The sequence below is a fragment of the Saccopteryx leptura genome, chromosome 3, assembly GCF_036850995.1.
Source record: "Saccopteryx leptura isolate mSacLep1 chromosome 3, mSacLep1_pri_phased_curated, whole genome shotgun sequence".
Classification (NCBI taxonomy): domain Eukaryota; kingdom Metazoa; phylum Chordata; class Mammalia; order Chiroptera; family Emballonuridae; genus Saccopteryx; species Saccopteryx leptura.
In genome coordinates, this window is record NC_089505.1 from 298,281,103 (window position 1) to 298,304,990 (window position 23,888).

A 23,888-nucleotide genomic window follows, 5' to 3' on the forward strand; every position below is an offset into this window, starting at 1 on the left:
TACGACTAGTTAAGTGAACTCTGCCAAGTTACTTAAGGAAGTCTCAGTTCCCACAGCTGTGAAATGCAGATAAGAAAACTGTCTACCTCATTGAAAATGTTGCATGGGATGTGCAAAGTGCTCAGCACAATACCAGCACAGAGAAAATGGTAGATACGTCATAGCTGTTACTATGAGCACTGTCATTACTTGATACTACCCACCTTCATTTAAGCGGGGTTTCTGCAGAATATCAGAAACCAAACTTAAACGGAACATACCTAAATAATTCAGGCCTGGAGAAAAAAAATGAACTCCTAGTCAACCCTCAGTCAAAATGGATAGTGTGACTTCTTGGCCAACGCAGACAAATGTGCGAGTCAGTTATTTAACTACCCTCGTCAGACTTCACTTCCTCCACCCAATTTGGGCTTTGATTTCCACGTCCATCTGACACCACTTACCAGCGCAGGTAGACCCACAGTTTTATTTTTCCCTGAAGTCTCACCTGGGCAGGTGCAAGTTTAAAGAGAGCGGAAAACGACTGATGAGAGGGGTTGCAGGGGCTGAGGGCGTGGCCCTATCAATCCTTCCTACTCCCCTCCCCCCCCCCCTTTTTTTTACAAGATGACTTGGCATCACCCACCACACCTCCGGCAAGAGCTGCGACGCCCCTTCCGTCCGCTCGTAACAGCCCAGCTATAGCTCGACACTTTTGCTGCTTTCCTAGACACATTAACAACAGATGCTTTCCAGTCCCCGTGGCCTCGCTAACCGGGGCGGTTAGAGGTCATCGGGAAAGTGTCTCTCCTCGAACCGCTCCGATTCGGAAGGTCCGCTCGGTCCTCCTGCGGCGCCCTCCTCTGATCCTGGCCCAGGTCCGGGCAGCGCCGGCGGAGGACGCAGGTGCACGGGGGAGGGGGGCCGCTGAAGGCTCCGGGTGATGAACCCGAAGCTCGAACCTGCGAACCCAGCGCGAAGTAGAAACTGAAAGTACAGGGTGGCGGATCCTACGGAAGTTCTAGGAAAGGCAGAGCGCAGAACTGGGCCGTGGCGTGTGCCGCCCCCCCGCGCCCCCGCCCCGGGATGGATGAAGCCGCGGGCGCGGCGTGGGCCAGAGGAGCCAGCAGCAGAGGCGGCCGCGTGGCGCGACTCCCGGCACCCCGGCGCACACCCGCGTCCTGGCAGTGACCATGGGCTGGGAAAGCCCGCTCCTGCTGCAGCTGCGGTCATCATGACCACGCCCGCCTCCAGCAGACCATGTTCCATGGTAAGCGCTCCGCTATCGGCGCACAGGTTTGCGCGCCCGGCACGCGGTGGGCTCCGGGGCGTGCTTCCCGGGCCCCCGCCCAAGCGCGCCCGGGAACAGTCTGGCCTTGCTCTTTGGACCTGCCCAGGGCACTGGCTCTCCCACAGGCAGCCGGCAGCAGCGCCGGAGTCCCCTGGCCCAAAGCCACTGGCACCTGGGGCAGCTGAGCCTGGCAGGCTGCGAGAAGCCGTTCCCGACGCCCGCTTTCTGTCCGGGTACCGAGCGCCGCAGCCTCGGCGCCGCTCCGCGGGGGCAGCCGGCACATGGGTCTAGGAGGGAGTCAGGGGCTCTGTCCGCCGTCCCCAGCCACGCTGACCTCGGTCCCCCCTCGCGGAGCCACCCAGCCCGCGCCTGGTCGCGCCGGATTGCTACTCACGGCGTCGGGCAGCACCTGGGTCCTGCAGCTCCCGGCTCCCGGGAGAAGTGAAAGCGCGGCTCCCACGGGAGGCGCTTTTAAACCCTGAGGGGACAGGTCTCTGGAAAACCCCGTTTTCCTCCCTCGGCGAGGCTGGGAGTTTCTGAACGGGACTGAACCTTGTGCCTTATGCCGGGAACCGAGTCCTCGGGCTGGCACCGGGAGAGGCCGGTTTCGGGTTCCTGTTTCTTCCTATTTGGAGGTTCCTCGATGGTGACGGGATCACATCGGCACACGTCTAAATTCCAGACCCTTGCTCAGAACGAATCTATTGTCTTTGTGCGGAATACGGACTTCGGATGGACAAGGTTAGAGAGGGTCGAGCGGGGTTTCGCTGGCAGTCATGTGGCCAACGTAAAGCCCCCAAAAGTTTACTGGAAGAAGAAATGGGGCAAAGCAATGCGCGGGGGGAGGACGCGCTGAGAGAAACTGGAATGTTTCACAGTGAACGCTTCCCCAAGCACGAGGAGCCGGGTGGGCGAGGGGGCGGGAGCGGGGAACAGGTTGTTGGTCCGTTTGATACCTGGTCTGTGCGCGTTCCGGACTCCGCCGGGGGATCAGAAGAGACCTTTACCTCCTCGCAGGTATCAAAGGATCAAGAATTTACATAGCCCAGAGTTACTAGTTCAGTAACACGAGAAAGGGGCGGGGTTAGAATCCAGAAGGCGAGTATGGAAGAGGGTTTATAATGGGCGTCCTTCAGAAGTTGACTGGGGAGGGGGAAGTAGAAATTAGGCAAACCCCCGGGGCTCGTGCAGTGAGGACTTTCTAGATCGCTCCTGGTTCTGTCTTATCCTTGCATCACCTCTGACCCGACGCGGAAAGCGAAAACCAGAAAGGGAAGCTAGGGTGTGGTTATGAACAAGGAGCCTTTATTTCCTGAACTGTGTCTGTATTAATCATGTTAGAAATCTAAACTTCGAATAGTGGTTATAATAAGTGGTTATCTGCACTGAGTTTCAATAGATTTTGCTAAAAACTTAAGGATAAGATTCTTACTTTTACTTTATTTATTTATTTTGCTACTTCTTTCGGGAGTTGAAGTTATTGAGGACCTAATATGTGGTCCTCAATTGTGCTATCTCATCTAGAGAATTCAATCATAATTGAGGATCAAAAAATGGAAATATCCATAGTTGTAAAAAACAGGAAGCTGAAAGTGTTTAGAAAACCTAAACAGGATAACTGAGAATTACACACAGCACCACACCAATGTCTAAATATCTTAAAGAGAAATGGCAAAGGACTAAACACACGTCTTATTCACATGGGAGATGACCCCACCTCTGGTTTCACCTCTGACACATACCCTAGTGTAATAACAGCAAATAAGGAGTGTCTTTTTCTCCTGAGATAAGAGTGTAGGATGCGGTGTTTCAGGGCTTGGCCAGGAAGTGCCTTCATGAAGCTTCTGTGGAGGAAGGTGAGTTCGTGTGCACCCTCCTTGGCTGCACCACGCAGTCACGGTTTGAGAAAGCAGAGTAGCTTGGTGCCTAAAAGCTGAGTTTCTAGACTCCTCAACCTAACAAAGCTGGACCTTGCCTCTTACTAGACACATTACATATGGGAAGAAGGTTTCCCTGGGCTCCGGATTCTCCATTGCAGAAACATTAGTAACTGGTAGCATTTCCTTGGGAAATGGTTATGAAATATTATATGCAATGTTATAGGATGGTTTTAGAAATGTCTTTAAGTATTTATCATGGGATTTGCAGATACTTTATAGTCTAATCTGAATATTTTTGTGACTATTATTAGATTTATTTATCTAAGCATCATTGAATTCATTTTTGTAACCTTAGAAACCTGGTTTTTATACAACATTTGGTTGTTTTCTACTCTTCGTTAACATTTTCTTTAGTCACCATTTGCTTGTGCCAACTGATCATATTAAAGCCAAGTCTTGTGCATTCAGATGTCTTTCATTCTACCTTGAATGTCTTTTGACTATTTTTTTTAAATTCCCAGTGAAAATAGATCTATGTAATATTTATAATATACAGTCAATTAACACTTATTGGTCTTAAAAGCTGGTGAAAGATTGCATTTAATGGATTATAGACACTAATGTATTTATGTTCACTTTGACCCCATAACTTAAGTAGCTGAGGATTGAATGTATTATTTGGCTTAAATTAAAAACCAACAAGATTTTTTAGATAGCCATCATTTTGGTTTAACCAAATTCCCTACTGAAAACAAATTCTCCAGTTTCAATCCCTTCAGGAGATCTAAAGAGAATGCCACAAGCCCAAGCTTGCCTTGCATTATTCCTTATGGTTTATCTTTTCTGTGACCTAATGAAAAGGTCAGGGTTGGGGGAAGTGTGGGTGTCTACCTACAGTCTGAAACAAAACAAGAATCCTTTTCCCCATTTGTGACAGTGTTAAAAACAAGCTCAGACTAGTCTCTACTAATGTTACGTCCTAACTGGTGTGGAGAAAAGACTTCAATTACAGACCACAGTTCAGGTCTTTAAGGAGAGAGCTGGGAACCTCTGAGATATGGGCCCAAGCCTTGGGTGTGTCTTCAGCCTTATTCATGAGGTGATTTCAAATCTAAAATGTTACTGCATTTAGGTGGCCATAAGGATTGTGAGAATGAAAGAGCTTGAGAATTGGAAGGGACATGGAAGGATCACTTAGTTTAAAGTTTTCATTTTACAAATCAGGGAAGTGAAGCTTTAAATATGTCTGTCACCCAATCAGTCAACAACCCATCCTCATACCAAGACAAAAGCCACCTTCACGCTACAAAACTCTGTGAGCTGTATTGTCCTAGTCTATCTGGGACTAACTTATTTAACATTGATGGCAACAAAAGATAGTCTTTGCTGACAAGTCAAATTTTGTCTAGAATTTGAAACTAGTTGTCATACATACACACACACACACAAGACTGAATTTTACACCAAGCCATCATTCAAAAGCAGTGATAAAATACCTTTTAATGAGCAAACAGGCTGATGTGAATTTGGCAGCACTAATTACTAAATGTTGGGGTGAAGAGGAAACAACAGCTAGTGTTCTATATAGAAAATAAAATAACCTCCTTTATTGAGCCTAAAAGGTGATCCTCTAAACTAACATTTATGTATAATGGTAAAAATGCCTCATTTTCATTCTAGTGTTTAATTACTTTATTGTATTTTCCTGAAAACTCATTTCAAGTTATGTGCTACAGAATTTTTCTTTTATCATCTGCTCTTCCCAAACCTGTGTCACAGTTAGCTGCCTTTTCTTCTGGGGATGTTCAGTGTAAGTCAAAACTGGATAATCTGTAATTATACCCTACAGTGCTTCTCAGAAGCAAAGGGACTCTGATGGCATATTCACCCCTGTTCTGCACTTTCCAAAAGAGTAAATTCTCAATTAAAAAGTGAAAGAAACAAATACACTAAAGTTGTGTCTTACTTTAGTTGTTACTCTATATTGGATTTTATAGTTCTTCCCATCCTATCCAAAACCCAAGATGCACATTTTTCCATGATCAGAAATATGGGGTCAGGCCCATTAAAACACCACAATCAAATTAGATGATATGACTTATAACATTTAGCTTATTCTTACTTACTGTTGACTTTAGTTTCTTTTAGGTATATCTTTGGAATTCCTCCCCTGATCCTTGTTCTGTTGCCAGTAGCATCATCTGATTGTGAGATTGAAGGTAAAAGTGGTGAAGAGTATCAGCATATTATAATGGTCAACTTCAATAAGTTGGTATGTGCTTCTTTTGTTTTTCTCACATTTTAACCCACTGGGAAAATTTGATAGATACTGTCGCTATGCAGTTTGATATTCAAGATCCATGTATAAATCTTGAAAGTGAAATAACTAGAGAATAAAATTCAATGAGCTACTAACTATATATTTTCATAGCTGGCATCATTATGTATTTTAAAAATAATTCTTTTCTAGACCTTTGAACTCCCACAGCTATCCACCTCATCCCTACTGCCCTTCATTATCACATTTCTTGTAAGCATCATTCAAAAAACCTATCTGTAGTTCCTCACCTCCCATCAACACCTAGTCTCTGTAGAAGAAGCATTATACCAGGAGAGGGGAAAATAGCAGAATATAACATTAAAAAATTATCATGAAGAGATACATAGTTATTTTATTTTAGCTGAATATGTGTGCATGCATATATATTGTATATGTATTTTTATACATATGTATATATAATTTGCTCTGAGTAGTTAAGTTTTATATTTACTCTGGACAATTTTTTATAATAGATTTTATTTTTAGAGCAGTTAATTGATTTACAGAAAAGTTGAGCAGAAAGTAAAGAATTCCCAGATACCCACACACCCCTGGGAAGTTTCCTCTATTGTTAATATCTTGCATTGGTGTGATACATTTGTTACAATTGAGGAACCAATCTTGCTGCATTGTTATTACTTAAAGTCCATGGGTAATCTTAGGTTTCACTCTTTATGTAGTATGTTCTTAGGGTTTTGACAAATGCATAATGTCATGTGTCCACCACTACAGTGTCATACAGAATGGTTTCACTGCCCTTAAAAATCCCCTGTGCTCCACTCACTTAACCCTCCTGCCTTCCTCTTGAACTCATGGCAACCACGGATTGGTTTGTGGTCTCTGTAGTTGTGCCTTTCTGGAATGTCATGAGTTGGAGTCATGCAGTATGTAGCGCTTTTAGACTGCATTCTTTCACTTAGTAATGCGTAGTCGAGCTCCCCCCACCCCATGACTTACTGTGGCTTGGTACTTCATCTCTTCTTGTTGCTGAATAAAATTGCATTGAGTGGATGCTCCTCAGTTTGTTTTCCAGTCACTGACAGAGGGACATGTCTTGGTGGCTCCCAATTTTTGGCACTTATGAATAAAGCCTCTACAAACATTCTTGTGCAGGGTTTTGTGTGGATATACAAAGTGAATTTTCAACTCATTTGAATAAATACCTAAGAGAGAGACTACTGGATTATATCTGAAGACCACGTTGAGCTTTGACTAAAACTGCCAAATGGCCTTCCAGAGTGACTACACCCTTTTTTGTTTGTATCTTATGATTTTTTGACATTTTCTGCACTAACTGATGCTACTACAGTAATCTTTCTGAGTCAAGATAAAGTTTTTTAAAGTTAATTTTATGATCTGGGCAAGGATTTGACTACTTCTGCAACACTCATGTGAAACTGCAAAAACATCATATAAAGATGCATTGGCAACTCGAAAAAGAAGTTGACTCACCAGATTCACAGCACTCAGCACTCTTTCTGGAAATACAGAGGAGCTAATCTCATGGAAATGCACAGCAGCAACAGTGGTACTATTAAAACAGCATGGCTACTGGTCTTAAGGAGATGAATTCACAAAACATGGAAAAGTATTTATATGTGAACTACTAACCAATCCAAGTAACTAGTGCCATGATAATCTCAGGAAAGCTGTAAATAGGAGGTGATGCATTTGAGTGAAGGAGAGAAAGTCACGAAGAAGTATTCACATCATCATGACTGGTGGAGAAGATTGAAGTCACTCACTCAAGGTGTACAGGATGCTTTTCAGACATTACTGTGTTTAAATCTCAGGGAAACCATAATGATACCGATGCTTTGAAGTGCTTGTATATTCCAGGTGACAACTAATTTAACCACTTTAGATGTCCCTGTCAGGTAGATGAGGTACTCTCCTACGTTCATTTCTTAGAGGAAGACTGAGGCTCGGGGTGCCCAGTTTGTAAGTGTTAGAAGGATCTGAACCTCTCTTGGTAACTAGCACCCTCTCCTGCTTCCTGAAAGCAATCTCAATGTTAGTTTATTCACTCAGCAAACATTTACATAGAAAATGTTATGTGCCAGACTCCAAAGCCTTCGGTGTATTGGGGTGGTGGAGGATTGGGGATGAGGCAGTGATGAACCAGGTAGAGGCACTTCCTTTAAGAAGCTTACCTTTGGTGATGGTTAGGTCTTGAGGTGAAGAATTCAAGTTGCAGCTTGACAAGGAGTGGCTATCTACTCCTTGTCACCCTGTGGTTTCAAACAAACAGACGGGTTGTGAGCCAGATATAAAGTGTGTTGTAGGAAAATGTTAGCATGGCGCTAGGAGAGAGACTGCATTTGGAGTAACACATTGATCCCCAGACTTTTAGACAGTACAGATCTTTAGAAAAAGTTTTTGAACCTATACTTCCAATACACATTGAACATTTATTTACATATAGCATTTGAATAGTTTTTTCATATACATTAAAAAGGATATATACAAAAATGAAAATGTACCACAAAGAGACAAAAACTAAATTGTGAGAGAATTTCTACCCCCCCCCTTGCTGCAGTGGGTTGCTTATTATGGACTTCACTTTGCAGACCATGGACAAAGCAGAAGATGTGAGTGGACCTCTGCATTACATAAAACTGGGGGCGGTCTTGATGTAATAATAGTTAGACTTTATTCTAAACATAGCTAAAAGTCAACAGTAATTTGATTTTCAAAGTAACATTTAATTAAAATACAAATTTTTGAGCATTTGCTATGGGCAAGGTGGGTCATTAAAATAAGTAGTAGTCCATGTTATTCATAATCTACGGGGGTGATGGAGATACCTGTCACTAAAATACAAGATGACAGTAGTATATTACAAAACAGTTTCATACACATTTTGTTATCTCTGCTAAATATCTCTTGGAGGTGATGATGATGATGGTAATACTAATACTACCACCACAAACTCAGTGTTTGCTATCTGCACGTGCTGCTCTGAACACTTTCCATGTATTAATTTTATAGTTCTTACAACTCTATGTGATAATGGAACTGAGACTCAGATCACACAGATGGCAAATAGCAAAGCTCGAATTCAAATGCAAGCATACTGGTTCTAAAAAATGCCCTTACAAAGCAAAGCAGTTTATAGTGCCCCCCAGGCCCCTCTCCTCCCTTTTCTTAGGGAGAACATGGGTTAGGAAGTTGTGATGATAACGTAAGAAGGGGCCGAGGACCATTAAGATGGTGGTCAGACCGGTTGAATTGTAGGGTAAGGAGCCGGGGAGCTGAGCAGATATGAACACTGTTAGAGTCATCTAGATGAGAGCAATATGGTGGAATCTAGTTGTAGACATAAGAGAATAAGAAATGATGAGAACCATTACATAGAGTCCAAATAGGGTCCAAGGTTACAGTGACATTCTTTCTTTTTTCCTCAGTGGGAAAAGGAAGTTCAGAATAAATGATAAAAGCCCCCTTTTCATAACATCTGCCAAATATGGAAATTCAGATTCCTAGAATTGGAGTGGCTAAGTTAAATAGAATCAACATTTCAACCAAATTATTTTCCAGAAAAGACTGATCAATTTACAGTTCTTACAGCAATAAGGACTTGCCACTGAGTATTCCTATATTTGATAAAATTCATCAAGGCAATGGAAAAATGACTTTTTGTTCTGATTTACTTTTCTTTAATTTCTTTGACATTGCCTGTGTTTTATATTTATTCATCATTTAGATTTTTCTTTGTTTAATAATTTTGCATTCAGATAAAATTCAATCTACAATTAAATCTTTGGAGGGCACAATTAACTGGCTTCTCATATATTCATAAGATGTGCAGTTATCAGAACTGCTTACTTCCGGAACATCTGCATCACCTCACAGAGTGATGGAACCATCCGTAGTGACTTCCTCTTCCCCACTGCCAGACGCTGGCAGCCACTAATCTACTTTCTGTCTCTGAGGATCTGTCTTTTCCAGGCATTTCATATAAGTAAAATCATACAATATATAGGTTTTTTATTGGACTTCTTTCACATGGCATAATGTTTTTAAGGTTAACCATGTTATAGCATAAACGAATACCTCCTTTCTTCTTATAGATCAATAATACTCCACTCTATAGTTATACCACATTTTGTTTATGCATTCATCAGTTGATAGACATCTGAGTTGATCTCATTATGAGTAATGCAGCTTTGAACGTTGGTATACAAGCTCTTGTGCAATTCTCTTGGATATATGCCTACAAGTGAAATTGCTGGGTCCTATAGTGACTCTATGTTTACCTTTTTAAGAAATGCCAAACTATTTCCAAAGTGACCATGTCATTTTCCATTTCCACCAGCTATGTGTGAGCTTTGCAGTTTCTCCACATCCTTTCCAAAACCTGTTGGTCTGACTTTTTTACTCTGGTTATCCTAGTATGTGAGAAGTGATATCCCATTGTTTTTTTTGTTTTTTTTATTTCCCTAATGACTAATGATCAAGCATCTTTTCATTATTGACAATTATTATTATTGGCCATTTGCGTATGTTCTTTAAAGAATCATTTCTTCAAAGACTCTGCTCATTTTAAAATTGTATTTCTTTTTTGTTCAATTGTGAGATTTTTTTTTTATTCTGGATACTAGACCTTTATGAGATATGCAATTTGTAAATATGCTCTCCCATCTTGTGGCTATCTTCTTACTTCCTTGAAGCACAATTGTGTTTGTATTCTGATAAAGTACAGTCTTTTTATTCTTTTTTGTTGGTGGTGGTGATGATGGTCATGCTTTTGGTACCATATCCAAAGTCACAAAGATATACTTATTTTTTTTTTCTAAGTGAATTATAATTTAAGGTCATATTAGGTCTTTTATCCACTTTCAGTTAATTTTTGTATATGGTATAAGGTGGGGGACAAATTTTATTTTCCCCCCCTGCTGGTCCTGCACCTTTCAGTGAAATAACTGTTTTCCCCATGAATTGTATGGTGACTTTGTTAAACAGTAATTCAACCCAAATGTATGGGTTTATTTCTGGACTTTCAGTTCCATCCCATTATCTCTATGTGTGACCTACTGTTAGTCCTATGCTGTCTTGATCACTGTAGCTCAGTAGTTAGTTTTAATATTGAAAATGTGAGTCCTCCAACTATGTTTTTTTTATATTGTCAAGATTGTTCTGGCTCTCAAAGGTCCTCATCATTTACATTAAGTCAGTTATTAATTTTATTCCATGGGTCATTTATACTTTTTAAGGGATTCTGTTTAAAAGCTTTAGAATTTAATTGCCATGAAAAATTTCTGGTGTTTCTATGCCTCTGTGCACCAATTTAACCACAGAACTCCGCACTATTATGAGCATGGCCAAGGTAGGGCATGGACAGAAGCAATGTTTGTGGAGAGGGGGGTGATGAGCTTAAAGGTACCTTTGCCTTTATAGCCCTCAAGATCCTTTGTCATTCTCCTATTGGCTTTTATTGATATTCCTATTATTAAGTAAAATCTCATTATTCATTAAGTATAATTTTATGACCGTCATATTTGTTAAAAACATTTTCCAGTTTATCATTTACTTTTTTATCTTGCTTTTGATATACATACACTTCTGTGTATTTTTTCCTTTGGGACTTAATTTGCTAATATTTTGTTGAGGACTTTTGCATCTATGTTCACGGGACATACTGGCTTGTAGTTTTCTTCTCTTGTAATGTCTTTACCTGGTTTTGGTATAAGGTAATGCTGACCTCAAAGAATGAGTTAAGAAGTATTTCATTTGCTTTCATCTTTTGAAAGCAATTGTAGATATTTGGTCTAATTTATTCCTTAAGTGTTTGGTAGAATTCATCAGCAAACTCATCAAGGCTTGGTGCTTTCTGTTTTGAAAGGTTATTAATTATTGATTCTATTTCCTTAATCGACATAGGCCAATTCAGATCATCTGTTTCTTCCTGAATGAATTTTGATTACACATGATTCTTGACTCTTAAAATTCATGTAGACTTTCTCAAAAGCAGCAGAACAGGGTTGGGGGGTGGCCCTCCCAAGGAGAGGATAGGAAACCAATTAGCATGGTGTGGTTGCATTGTAGGATGCAAGATAAGAACCGAATCCTCAGAGGAAGCTTGGACCATTCAGTGCTGTGCCACCATACAAAGGAGTCTGACTAATCACTAAACACTAGGAAGTCATTGAGGAGCTGGGGGTGGGGGAACACACTCAATGTAAGTGCTATAAGAATACAAATCTTTGTCCTTTGTGTTCACTGTTGTACTGGCAAGGACCAGAACTCTCAATAAATATTTGATGAATGAATGAGAAATGAAATAACACCATCAGATTTTTATCTTACATCTTTTTTCTGGTTACCATGTAGATAATTTGTGGGGTAGGATGGAAAGGTAAGAGAGAGTGGGAAACAACTTCAGTAATTTAGGTGAAAATTAATGATGGGTATAAACCAAGGTAGTGATTCACAAGTTATAGTACTTCAGAATGACCTAAAAGGCTTGTTAAGATGTAAGTTGCATGGCCCCACCCCCTGAGTTTCTTATTTTTGAGGCATTTTGGTGATCTAGGATGCCCCTGGATAATTTTATGTATTATCACCCTGATTTGGAAAGCATTATGAACTCAAAGAAAAAATTAGACTAGTTCCCTGATTTTAGTCTGATACCTAAATTCTGCTGCACTGGATCTGCAAAACCATCTATTTATACTCTTTGGGTATTAGCTGAGATGGGTTTGTTTGTTTGTTTTTTAGTAATTAGCTCAACCACAGTAACAATATAGAAAAACTGAACCATAGATTCAGTTATTTTATTACTATTATTATTATTATTATTATTATTATTATTATTTTGTAATAGAGACAGAGAAAGAGGGACAGATAGGGACAGACAGGAAGGGAGAGAGATGAGAAGCATCAATTCTTCGTTGCGGCTACTTAGTTGTTCATTGATTGTATTCTCATATATGCCTTGACCAGGGAGCTCCAGCAGAGCGAGTGACCCCTTGCTTAAGCCAGTGACCTTGCACTCAAGCCAGTGATCTTTGGCTTCAAGCCAGTGACCTTTGGGTTCAAGCCAGCGACAATAGGGTTATGTCTATGATCCATGCTCAACCAATGACCCCATGCTGAAGCTGGTGAGCCCATGCTCAAGCCAGATGAGCTCATGGTCAAGCTGGTGATCTTGGTGTTTCAAATCTGGGTCTTCTGCATCCCAGTCCTACATTCTATCCACTACGCCACTACCAGGGCAGGCTTGTCTGTGATTCTTAATTCTGTATTCCTAGTATACTTACCTGAGGTTTTGTCTTCTTTCCCCATACTGGTCTATAAGTAACTCAAGTACAGCTTAAGTACAGCTTATGGTTGGTTCATCTTTGTATCTCAGAGAATGCTCAGCCCATACCTTGCACCTAATTAGTAGTCCATATAAATAAAAATATGAATTAAAATAATATACAATAAATAATATATAATAAGTATATAGAAATTATAAATCAACACCTAAGTTAGTGAGAACTGCAGAACTTATTTCAGATAGACTAGTAAGCCTTTCTCTAGAACGTCTGTATCTTTGGAAATATGTTATGAATCACATGTCAGGTGATTTTTTGATATTTACTATGAACCACTTTTGAATATTATACATTATTTATGCATGAAAAATTATTTTGCTGGTACATGACTCATCTGACTGAATTATACAACTTTTAGTCATCAGAATTGAAGCTGGTTAAATTATAAAGATGGCTACAGAAGGCCAAATACTTTCTAGGAATGACTCAGTCTAATACATGTTCACGAAGGGCTGTCCTTGTTATAAGTTACGAAATTTAGTATCTAATGACTAATAGGTTATAACTGGCTTTTACAATTTTGACTATATTTAACTCTGTATCTATCTAGAGGCCCTTAGATATTCAACTTCTCTGTTTGCCTAGACAGCTCTCAAATTTGCACAGGTATACACAATGTACACCTCTTCCATGAACTTTAGAACTGTTTAATTCAACTATCAGTTATAAATCTCTACACAGCCCTGGCAGGTTTGCTCATTGGTAGAGCGTTGGCCCAGTGTGTGGATGTCTCAAATTCAATTTCCAGTCTGAGCACACAGAAGCGACCATCTGATTCTCTACGTCTTCCTCTCACGCTTCTCTCTCTCTTCCCATCCTGCAGCCATGGCTTGACTGGTTTGAGCCCATTGCCTGGGCACTGAGGATGGCTCCTTGGAGCCTCCACTTCAGGCACTAAAAATAGCTCAGTCGTGAGCAAGGCTCCAGATGGGCAGAGCATTGGTCCCAGATGGGGGTTGTCAGGTGGATCTCAGTCAGTGAGCATGCAGGAGTCTGTCTATCTCCCCTCCTCTCATTTGGAAAAGAAGAAAAGAAGAAAAAAAAAGATAAATCTCTACCCAGATGTACTGTGGCACATAATGTACAATAGAGAACCAATTATCATCACTTTTATCCTGTTCCTGCTTCTACATCCTCTGTCTTGGGTAACAGCATTTGGATTTGTTCAGTCATTCAACCCTGAAAGCTTGGAATCATCCTTCACACCCTCATCCTTTCATATCAATCATCACCAAATCTGATAGGCTAGTATAGCTCTGTGACACCTGAATAAGCCATCCACCCTATTGATTTCCACTGCTATAGTCTTAGTTCAGGTGGCCTTCAAATATCACTGGGACAGCTTCCACAGCCTTCAGTAGGCCCCTGGTTGATCTTATTACCTCCAGTGTACATCTGTTCTCTCTACTGGCATTCAAGTTATCTTTTCAAAATTCAAAGCCAATATTCTTTCTCCTTTTTAAATATTTCTTAGTACTTTAAAGTCTCTTCATTTTAAGAACAAGTTAATGATGTACCCTCTTACCATTCTTGTTCAACATCATTTGGGTAATCTTAGCTGATCTAGTAATAAAAGAAAAGGAAATAAAATACAGTGTGTCCGTAAAGTCATGGTGTACTTTTGACCAGTCACAGGAAAGCAACAAAAGACAATAGAAATGTGAAATCTGCACCAAATAAAAGGAAAACCCTCCCAGTTTCTGTAGGATGATGTGGCAGCATGTGCGCATGTGCAGATGATGACGTAACACTGTGTATACAGCGGAGCAGCCCACAGCCATGCCAGTCAAGATGTGGACAATACAGAGAAAAGTTCAGTGCGTTCTGTGGCTCGCTAAATTCAAATCCATGACCAAAGTGCAACGTGAATATCGGCGCATTTATAACAAAGCACCATCATATAGGAATAACATTACTTGGTGGGATAAGCAGTTGAAGGAAACTGGCAGTTTGGTGGAGAAACCCCGTTCTGGTAGGCCATCAGTCAGTGATGAGTCTGTAGAGGCCATACGGGATAACTACCTAAGGAGCCCTAAAAAATCTGTGCATGAACCCACATTGAACTGCACTAAATAGGTTTGAAACTAGGAGAGTTTTCCTTTTATTTGGTGCAGATTTCACATTTCTATCGTCTTTTGTTGCTTTCCTGTAACCGGTCAAAAGTGCAAAATGACTTTACAGACACACTGTATATACAAATGAAACAGAATGATTTTTGTGTACAGATGACATCATTATCTTTATAGAAAATATAAAAAAATCAACAAAAGAACTCCTGGACCTAATAAGCAATTACAGCAAAGTTGCAGGATACAAGTGTAATATACACAAGACAATTGTTTTACTATATACCAGTAATGAACAATTGGCATTTGAAATTAAAAAAACATCATTTATATTAGCATCAAAAAAGAGAAATACCCAGGTTGAACTATTAAAAAATATGTAAAATATTATGAGAAAACCTATAAAACCCTGATAAAAGAAATCAGTGAAAAACTAAATAGAGTGATACTCCATGTTCATGGATAAGAAGACTCAATATTGTTAAGATGTCAATTCTTTCCAACTTGATCAATGTAATTCCAATGAAAATAAATAAGTAAATGAAAATCCAGCAAGTCGTTCTATGGATATCAACAACCTGATTCTAAAGTTTATATGGAATGTTAAGAGATCCACAATAGCCAGCTCATTATTGAAAAGGAAAACGGAGAGTACTGACATGACTCAAACTCAAGACTTATTATAAAACTAAGGTAATTAAAATAGACAAATCAATAGAACAGAATAGAGAATCAAAAATAAACCAAAATTAATAAAGTGAACTGATCTTTGACAAAGGATCAAAGCCAAGTCAATGGAGAATAATTTTTCAACAAATAATGTTGGGATAGCTGAACATCCACATGCACAAAAACAGACCTTTAACCTTTCATAAAAATGGACTCAAAATGGATCCTAGACCTAAACACAAAACTATAAAACTTATAGAAAACAGCATAGTGAGAAAAAATGTAGGTAACCTTGGATTTGGTGGCAGCTTTTTAGATAGAACACCCAGTAGTATAATCCATGAAAGAAAAAAATGAGGTTGGACTTCATCAAAATTAAAACTCTGTTACAAGAATGAAAAGACAAGCTACAGAATAAGGAGACATATTTGCAAAATATATATCTGGCAGAGATATATCTTTGTCAGATGTTTGAATTGCTTTCAAACATCCAAGGAACTGTTAAAACTCAACAATAACAAAAGAAACAATCCAATTTTAAAATGGGCAAAATACTTGAAAATATTCAGTGGAATATAACCAGTGATAAAAAGAAATGAGCTACTGTGTTGCAAAGGAGATGGAGGTATCCTAATGCATATGGTATGAAAGAATCCAGTCTTAAAGGGCTACACATTGCATGGTTCCAACTACATGACCTCCTGGAAATTACAAAACTATGGAGACATTAAAAAGATCAGTAGTTGTGAGGGGTTGGGGAGGGAGTGAAAGAGCATAGTGTAATTTTAGACCAGTGAGATTATCTGTATGACACTGTAATGGTGAATATGTGACATACATTTATCAAAACCCAGAGAACTGTAGAACAGAGTGAACCCCAATGTAAACTCTGAACTTCAGTTATTAATAGTGTAACGATATTGATTCATGAATTATAACAAAGGTACCGCACAATAATGCTAGACAATAATAGAGGGTAACAATCTTGATTCGTGAATTATAACCACACATTAATGCAAGACACTCATAATACGGGAGACTGTAGATGGTGAGGAGGGGATACATGTGAACTCTCTGTTCTTTTTTTCTGGTTTTTCTGTTAACCTACAAGTATTTTTTAAAATGAAGTCTATTTTAAAAAACAAAATCAAATAAGGAATTAATGAAAAAATAAAAGAAGACCAGCAGTATATATGTTAAGACAACATAAATTCTCCAAACCCAATGTCCCTCGGTATGCACAACTAGTTGCTAGGGAGGAAATAATTACATTTCCATAGATAGTTTCCTAGGAATAATCACATAAGAACCCAACCTCTTATTATTTAAATTTCCTTGATACTAGATTCTTTATGAAAAACTAAATTGATTCTGGCTGCTATCCCTGACGGGGACTTCATCACGGGAGAAATGAATCACCTGGACTCCACACCAGTCTCAAAACATTCGTTGGGGAAAGTTCACTGTAGAAAAGTAAGGACTGGCATCACTTTCAAATCTGAGTCCTCTGCCATTGCAAATCTCCCTGGTGACAATGTTGGGCATATAAGTCTGAATTAAATAATTATACTTTTGGTACTGGAAACCTATGCATGGTTGGAGCTTGTCCAGATATCTGGACCAACAAGAACATCAGACTAGGTTGCATGGGTTTTCTGTGTTGATACCTCATAGTTTCAACAGAAATCAAAAACAAAGAAAAAGTATAAGCCAAAAGCTGTGGATGGATCAAATAGTCCTTTTTTCTCTACGTGGCAAATGGAAGGAAACATCATCTATTTGCCCTGATTAAATCTATATTCTCACACAATTCAGATCTGGTTCTCTCAATTTGCTGAGGCATTCATACTTGTTTTGAAAAACTGCAGTGATCCCATTACAACAAAGAAATGATAATGTCAATTCTGACTTTGTAATGGGCTTTAACAGACTGTGTGGGATGACAGATAACACTAGAATCTAAAGAGACATGCATCACTGTTGTTCATGATTTAAAATGTACTGCTGGGGTAAGAGAACAGATGGAAGCACATTAAAATGAGCTAAAACCTCACAAAAGTCTGAAATAGGAAATCAAACAAAGAAAAAGACACTTCTTTTTGCAAAAAAAAAAAAAAAAAAGTCATTGAAAACTGTCCGTCTAAGTTTTATTGCAGGATGCATAAAAAGGTAAATCTTAGCCAGGTAACCAATCAAGATGTTGTGGATTTCATAGAACACAGTGATAAATATGTGTGCTTCAGGTGTTTTCAATTAATGGTAATTGTTTATGGAGGTTATTAAATTCAGTGACCATCACCAGTATTGAGAACTATGAGTTTAGAAATGCCGTTTATAGAGATAAAAGGTTTCTGTACAGATGTTTTAATTTGACTATAATTTATAATGAACATGTTTATGTCATAACCCAAAGGACCCTATGTGAACATTTAGCCAGAATGTACCCCTTGCTTAGCTATGTGACATTGAATAAATTACTTAACCGTATTATGCTTTAGTTTCCTTTTTTTCTAAAAATGGGCATAAAATTAGGGCCCACACTTCATTGGGATATTATAAGGATTAAATGAATTAATATATGCAAAGTTCATGAAATGATGCCTAGAACTTAGCATTCAAGAAGTGATGGGTCTTAAAATATTTTTCACGTTGGAAATAATATGTCTGCAATAATACCTTCTCAATTTTCTATTTCACATCCTTGAAAACAAAAGCAAATAAAAACCTATGCTATTTTTGAACGTCCACAAATTGCTTGATTTATGAGTGAAATTTTTAAAAAATCTGAACATATACAATATGATTTTGCGTTTATAGAACTTAGAAGAAGCATACCATCAATAACTGTGGTTTCCATATTTTTATCTGTGAATTATTTTCCAATTAGTCCTACACTGAACTCCCACGTGGCCTCCAGCCCTGACTGCTCTGCCTCTTAGGTCCATGTCTAACTGCCCCTGGGAAAATCACTGCTCAAATACATCATACTCATTTCACAGGCAAGGAGAGTCAAGGAAAGGCTCCATCATAGCAGCACAATGCTACAGGAAGGTCTTCTGGTCTGGAAATGCTTGGGTCAGAATCCCAGCTTTGTCCCTTTGGCTTTGAGACTTTGGACAAGTCAGTTAACTGTTGAAGGGCCTTAGAATTCATAATGCGTCAACATAGACTTTTGGCTTGCATTATCCTGGAGGCCCTTTCCTGCTAAAAAGTTATTTACTTTCAATAGTGGAAATGTTAGGATGCACTTATCCACATCTCTGTCTCAGTGTTCTTTCCATTGCACAGATGCAGAGTTAGAGTCTGTTTAGAATAAACACAGAATGGCTGCTCTGTATGAACCTTCTACATAACTATCATAACCACATTCCCATGCACCCAGAGTAAATAAGATACGCATCACTCTTTCAACTGTGGCATTACACTGACTGAAGGTGGACATGTTGCCAGGTTCCTAAGTTTTAGTGTCTGTATTTGACATGAACTTTGATATTTAGGAAAATCTCCCAATTGCGGAATCATGTATTTCTGGTATACCATATTTTATCCCGAAGCGTACATAACCACATCTTGATGAACACAAATAAAAAACCAAGTTGTGTATAAAGGGTGTGTTGATGAAACTGGGAAGGCCTCCTATGAATAGAAAATATATATTCACCTCCATAAAAAGCCCTGCAATGCATACGGAACTATATAAAAGATGAAGAATGGGATTAGCAACTAAGATTTATTCCTTACCCTATGTGGTGTCCTCCTTTGTTCTAGAGTCATAACACTATAACTGTTTCTAATGCCTTGTGCTGATTGATTTTTCTTAAATTGAACTTCATCAAGTAAATTCTATAGAGGTAGTTTCACAAGTGGAAACAAACACTCATAAGTTTTCTTTTCTAACTCTTCTGCATAAAAAGCATTTGGGGGGCACTTTTATAACATTATTTTGAAATACCATATTTTATAATATAGTCATTTTCAATGTTATTTCTAGACTGGTGTTCTTCCGGAGTGTTCTCTAGAGTGGATGACTATCAGTTTTAATTGGTAAAGCATTCAACATTCTATTTCTGCTATCATTCATGTCCTATGAAGACATGCAATATAAAACATGCTATTTTATGAGTGTAAGTTAAAATCAGAAGCAAAGTGACAATAAATTTCACTAGAACTGCTTTATTGGGGCTGTTTTTGGTCCTAGGAAGGACTGGGGAATTAGCAAAATCACACTTTGGTAACCTCAGTGTTCTGATGAACAAATTTATAGTTGTGAATCATTAGTACTACATAATCTCCTTAGAATTTTAGCATAAAACTTAGTAGGAAACATGTCTTGGCTAGTAAATTACTGTATTTAATGTCTCTTGTTTCTTGAATGTTAGAGCATAATTAATATATATTTATCATCATAAAAAAGAATGAATGCTAATGCCAGAAGCTTTTCTCTACTGTCTCTCCCCCCACCCCCTTGTTCACCTGCAAAGATGGGCAGTCGATGAAGAGAAGGCAAGAATGTCAGGTTTGCTAAGGATGTGTTGTCTTCGTCTTTGCAAACCTATGGTATCTTCTCCACCAAACCTGTCCACCGAGAATGAATTCTCAGTCACAGAGAAATCCAACAGAGCAAGCAGAGTTGAGGGCCCAAATATTTGTATGAAAGTTTTGTGTTTTCTTTCTCCTAATTATTTTTGGTGGAAAATTTAGAACACGATTATACATTTGGAGTGGATTAACTGAACATTTGTCTCACAGTGACTATTCCAAAATAAGGACACCTGCTTGCCTAACAAGGTGTCTCCAGGTTAGAGTTAGTTCCTTTGTTCAGCTGGGCTTGCCCCCGTTGTCCATTTCCAGACAGAAATCTAGACAGCCTCCCTTCTGATGTTCCTATGTTTCTTGCATGCTCTTTCACCTCCTCACATTATATTTCTCCACAATTGACGTGTACTCGCCACCTAATGTGATTCTCCAGGCAATGGAGATAAGCATTACGTCCACTCTGCCGGGAACACTTCCCCAGCACGTAGTGATCATCATAGGCAGAGTTGAGATCATGCCACATCCCCAGCCAGCACCTGCCATAGCTCAGCACCCACTGTCTGCTGGTTCAGGACAGATACCTTCCCTGGGCATGGGGAAGCATCGGCTGCTCTTAGCCCCCATTTCTAGCCTATACCACTCTGCATTGCCTCTGACCCTCCCTGCCTCACAACCCAACTAGACTACCGTTTCCCAAGGGAGCCCCACACTTTTGTGCCTCCCATATCTTTCCCTCTTCTTCTCTCATTTTGGAACTTGCCTTTTCCCCTGTCTTTCTCCCCAAACACTCACATGTTCACTTGTAAGCACCCTGCAATATCCAGCTCAGGTTGTACTTAGTTCCTAAGACTAGTCAAAAGTAATCTTTATTTTATAGCATTTTATTTTTATTATTAAGGCAGGTACCCATCTATTTTATGAGTAAAATATGAATGTGCACACAAAAACATTTTCTAAGTAGACACATAGTGAATAAGCAAAGGATTGTAAAAAAGGATTGTAAACTACGTTATGTGAAGGGGGTTCAAGATTTAGAAAAAATAAATAAATTTTCCTGTTTTTCTTTTGTCCAGAACTTACAACCTCAACCAATCTATTAAATGTTGCTGATTAAAAAAAAATTTTTTTTAAATCAAGTTCACATTATGGAGATGGCAAACTTGGTGTAGTAGAAAGAGCATGGGCTTTGTAACCGATCAAACCAAACCATTTTGTATGCTAGCTAGTTTTCCTGCTTTGCCAGTCTGCTCTGTCTGGGATTATGGGGTGTGATGGTGTGGTGACTGTTGTTGTGTAGGGTACTATTTGCACTGCCAGTCATTCTAGGAAGAGGACATTCCTGGGATAATGTGACAGTGTTTTTGTTTGTTTGTTTAAAGGAGGAGAAACTTTCTCTTCTATTTGGAGCTGGAAATAAATTGCAGCAAAAATCTCAGGAGAGGAATTGCTTTAATGTTCAAGGTGAACTTCCTTTCACCATGGGAAAGTTGAGCAGGGGCAAGCCAGGTTTTCATTGGTTAGAAGTAGCTCATCAGAATGGGGACGATTTTCAGAGCAGCCAGAATCCAGTGTATCAGTTATGAAATTCTCCAGGCTCTAGAAGGTATGTTACTTAGTACACTTTTGCTCACAAGTAGCAGAAAACTGAAAGTTAAATGCACTTAAACATTAAAGAGATTACATTACTTGCTGGCTTACATAACTGAGAAGCCCAGCAGTCAAGTGCTTTCAGCAGTGGCTTAATCAGAACTTCCGGTTCTTTTCTTTATACAGTAATTTTTTCACTCGCATTTCTCCAAGGGTCACTTGGCTTCATGCTGTGGCTTGCCAGTAGCAGCTAGAGTTTCTTGCTCCTTTCAAATACAGAGGAATGACTATTGTCTTGCCTGTAACTAATAAGCCAAGGTTCTAGCTAAACTCCGATTGGATTACCTATGACACAATCCTTGGAACACCAAGGCTATGATGGCCTTTGACCTTGGCTGTCTCTGCCAACTGTGCTGGCAGGAAGATGGGATGATCCTTAATTGAATTAGTATCTAAATGTTAGACTAATCAGAGCCACACTTGGAGGTGGGAGTGGAAGAGTGCTGTAAAATAGTGGCGAGGGGAGAATAGGCAAGATGCAAAGAACTCCCCAGTGTCCTTCACCCTCCCTGTGATTGGAGTTCTAATGCCCAGAAAAAGTGTTTTGCACTTAACAAGGGCTATGATCCCTCTCCACAACAGTGGGGGCATCAGTGGCTGTCTCTAGAGAAACAGCTTTACCCAGGAAACTGGTGCTTTCATGAAGGTCATCAGCCCTGGAGACAGATTTTGATAGCAAGTCAAGCAGACCAAGTGGAAGAACTTTAGTTTATTAAAGAACACGCATTCAAGAATATCTTGGGGGAATTTCAGAAATAAAAAGCTACTTTGGGAGGAGTTCAACTCCATCAGGTAAGGAAGTGAAAGTCTGTAACAGCGATTTTTCAACGGGTGTGCCATAAGAATTTTTAAAACATGCGATACCTGACTATTTAATCAGGGTAACTGACCTCTTTTCCCTTAGACCAGGGGTAGCCAACCTTTTTATACCTACCGCCCACTTTTGTATCTCTGTTAGTAGTAAAATTTCTAACCACCCACTGGTTCCACAGTAATGGTGATTTATAAAGTAGAGAAGTAACTATACTTTATAAAATTTATAAAGCAGAGTTACAGCAAGTTAAAGCATATAATAATAATTACCAAGTACTTTATGTTGGATTTTTGCTAAGTTTGGCAGAATAAATCTTCATAAAACAACTTACTATAGTTAAATCTATCTTTTTATTTATACTTTGGTTGCTCCGCTACCGCCCACCATGAAAGCTGGAACACCCACTAGTGGGTGGTAGGGACCAGGTTGACTACAACTGACTTAGACTGTCAAATGAAAAAAAAAAAAAAAAGACAATAGGCAACACAACAATAGCTATCTGGTATGAATGCTTTCATTTGAAGCACAAATATATATAGGTTATATAATAGAGTTGCATCTTATTGGTCACATTGCATAATACAGTTACATCTGATTGGTTAATTTTTGGTACCAGAAATCCTTATATAAAAGTATAGGCACTTGATATATATATTTTAGAGAGAGGAGACAGGTAGGAAGAGGGGGTGGGGAGAAGAGAAATGAGAAGCATCAACTAATCATTTTTTAAAATTATTATTATTGATTGCTTCTTATGACACCTGATTCTTTAAAAAGTTACTTTGGAGGAAAGTAATTACTATTATTATTATTTGTAAATCAACCAAAATAATACCTTTTTTTTTTTTTTTTGTCAGATTGGCAATAAACATTTTTTGGTGTGCTGCAGAAACTAATTTTAGTAATTAGTTTATGTGTGCCATTTGATGAAAAAGGTTGAAAATCTCTGGCTTACAATACTGTGTGTATAAGAAAGAAGAGTGACTTTATACTGTAATCATCATGGATGCACATGTCGTCTCCCAGAAAGAGAGCAAAGACTGTTTATAACTATACAACTATAAATATTATCTTTTTATCTATCTACCTATCATCTTTCCTTTCTACCTCTCTTGCTCTCCCTCTGTCTCTCTCCCTCTCTCTCAAACACATACACACATATCCATACTTATTGGTCTGGTATTTGTGCCTATACACAAGAGAAGGTAATTCATACCATAGACAGAGTCCAAAGAGGTAATCTATGAGCAACACTGATTCTGAAGAAAAAAATAACAAATGAAACAGAAGCCAAAGTTCCAAAATTAAAAGGAGATATATTTTTGTATTTAAAACAAAGTTTGTTGATTCTGAGTCAATAATAA

At 39.1% G+C, this 23,888-nt stretch overlaps 1 protein-coding gene and 1 long non-coding RNA gene across 7 annotated transcripts in view; one reads left to right on the forward strand and one right to left on the reverse strand.

Annotated features, from left to right (window-relative positions):
- The window catches only part of LOC136401127 (uncharacterized), an 87,563-nt gene extending 85,856 nt beyond the window's left edge, over positions 1 to 1,707 (reverse strand). Inside the window, exon 1 of one of the 2 annotated variants that reach the window (XR_010750474.1) lies at positions 1,665 to 1,707. This is a non-coding gene — a long non-coding RNA (uncharacterized lncRNA). The remainder of the gene's footprint in view (positions 1 to 1,664) is intronic. The other variant, XR_010750475.1, reaches the window with a different exon arrangement.
- Positions 649 to 23,888, forward strand: part of IL7 (interleukin 7) — a 40,382-nt gene continuing 17,142 nt past the window's right edge. For 2 of the 5 annotated variants that reach the window (XR_010750473.1, XM_066378841.1), the window contains exons 1-2: positions 1,443 to 2,011; positions 5,299 to 5,422. Coding sequence is in view for 4 of the 5 variants with exons in the window: in XM_066378841.1 (XP_066234938.1) it covers positions 1,833 to 2,011; positions 5,299 to 5,422 (303 nt within the window). In the remaining variant the exon portion in view is untranslated. Of the gene's footprint in view, positions 1,250 to 1,442; positions 2,012 to 5,288; positions 5,423 to 23,888 lie in introns of those variants that run through there. The other 3 variants (XM_066378843.1, XM_066378844.1, XM_066378842.1) reach the window with 3 other exon arrangements.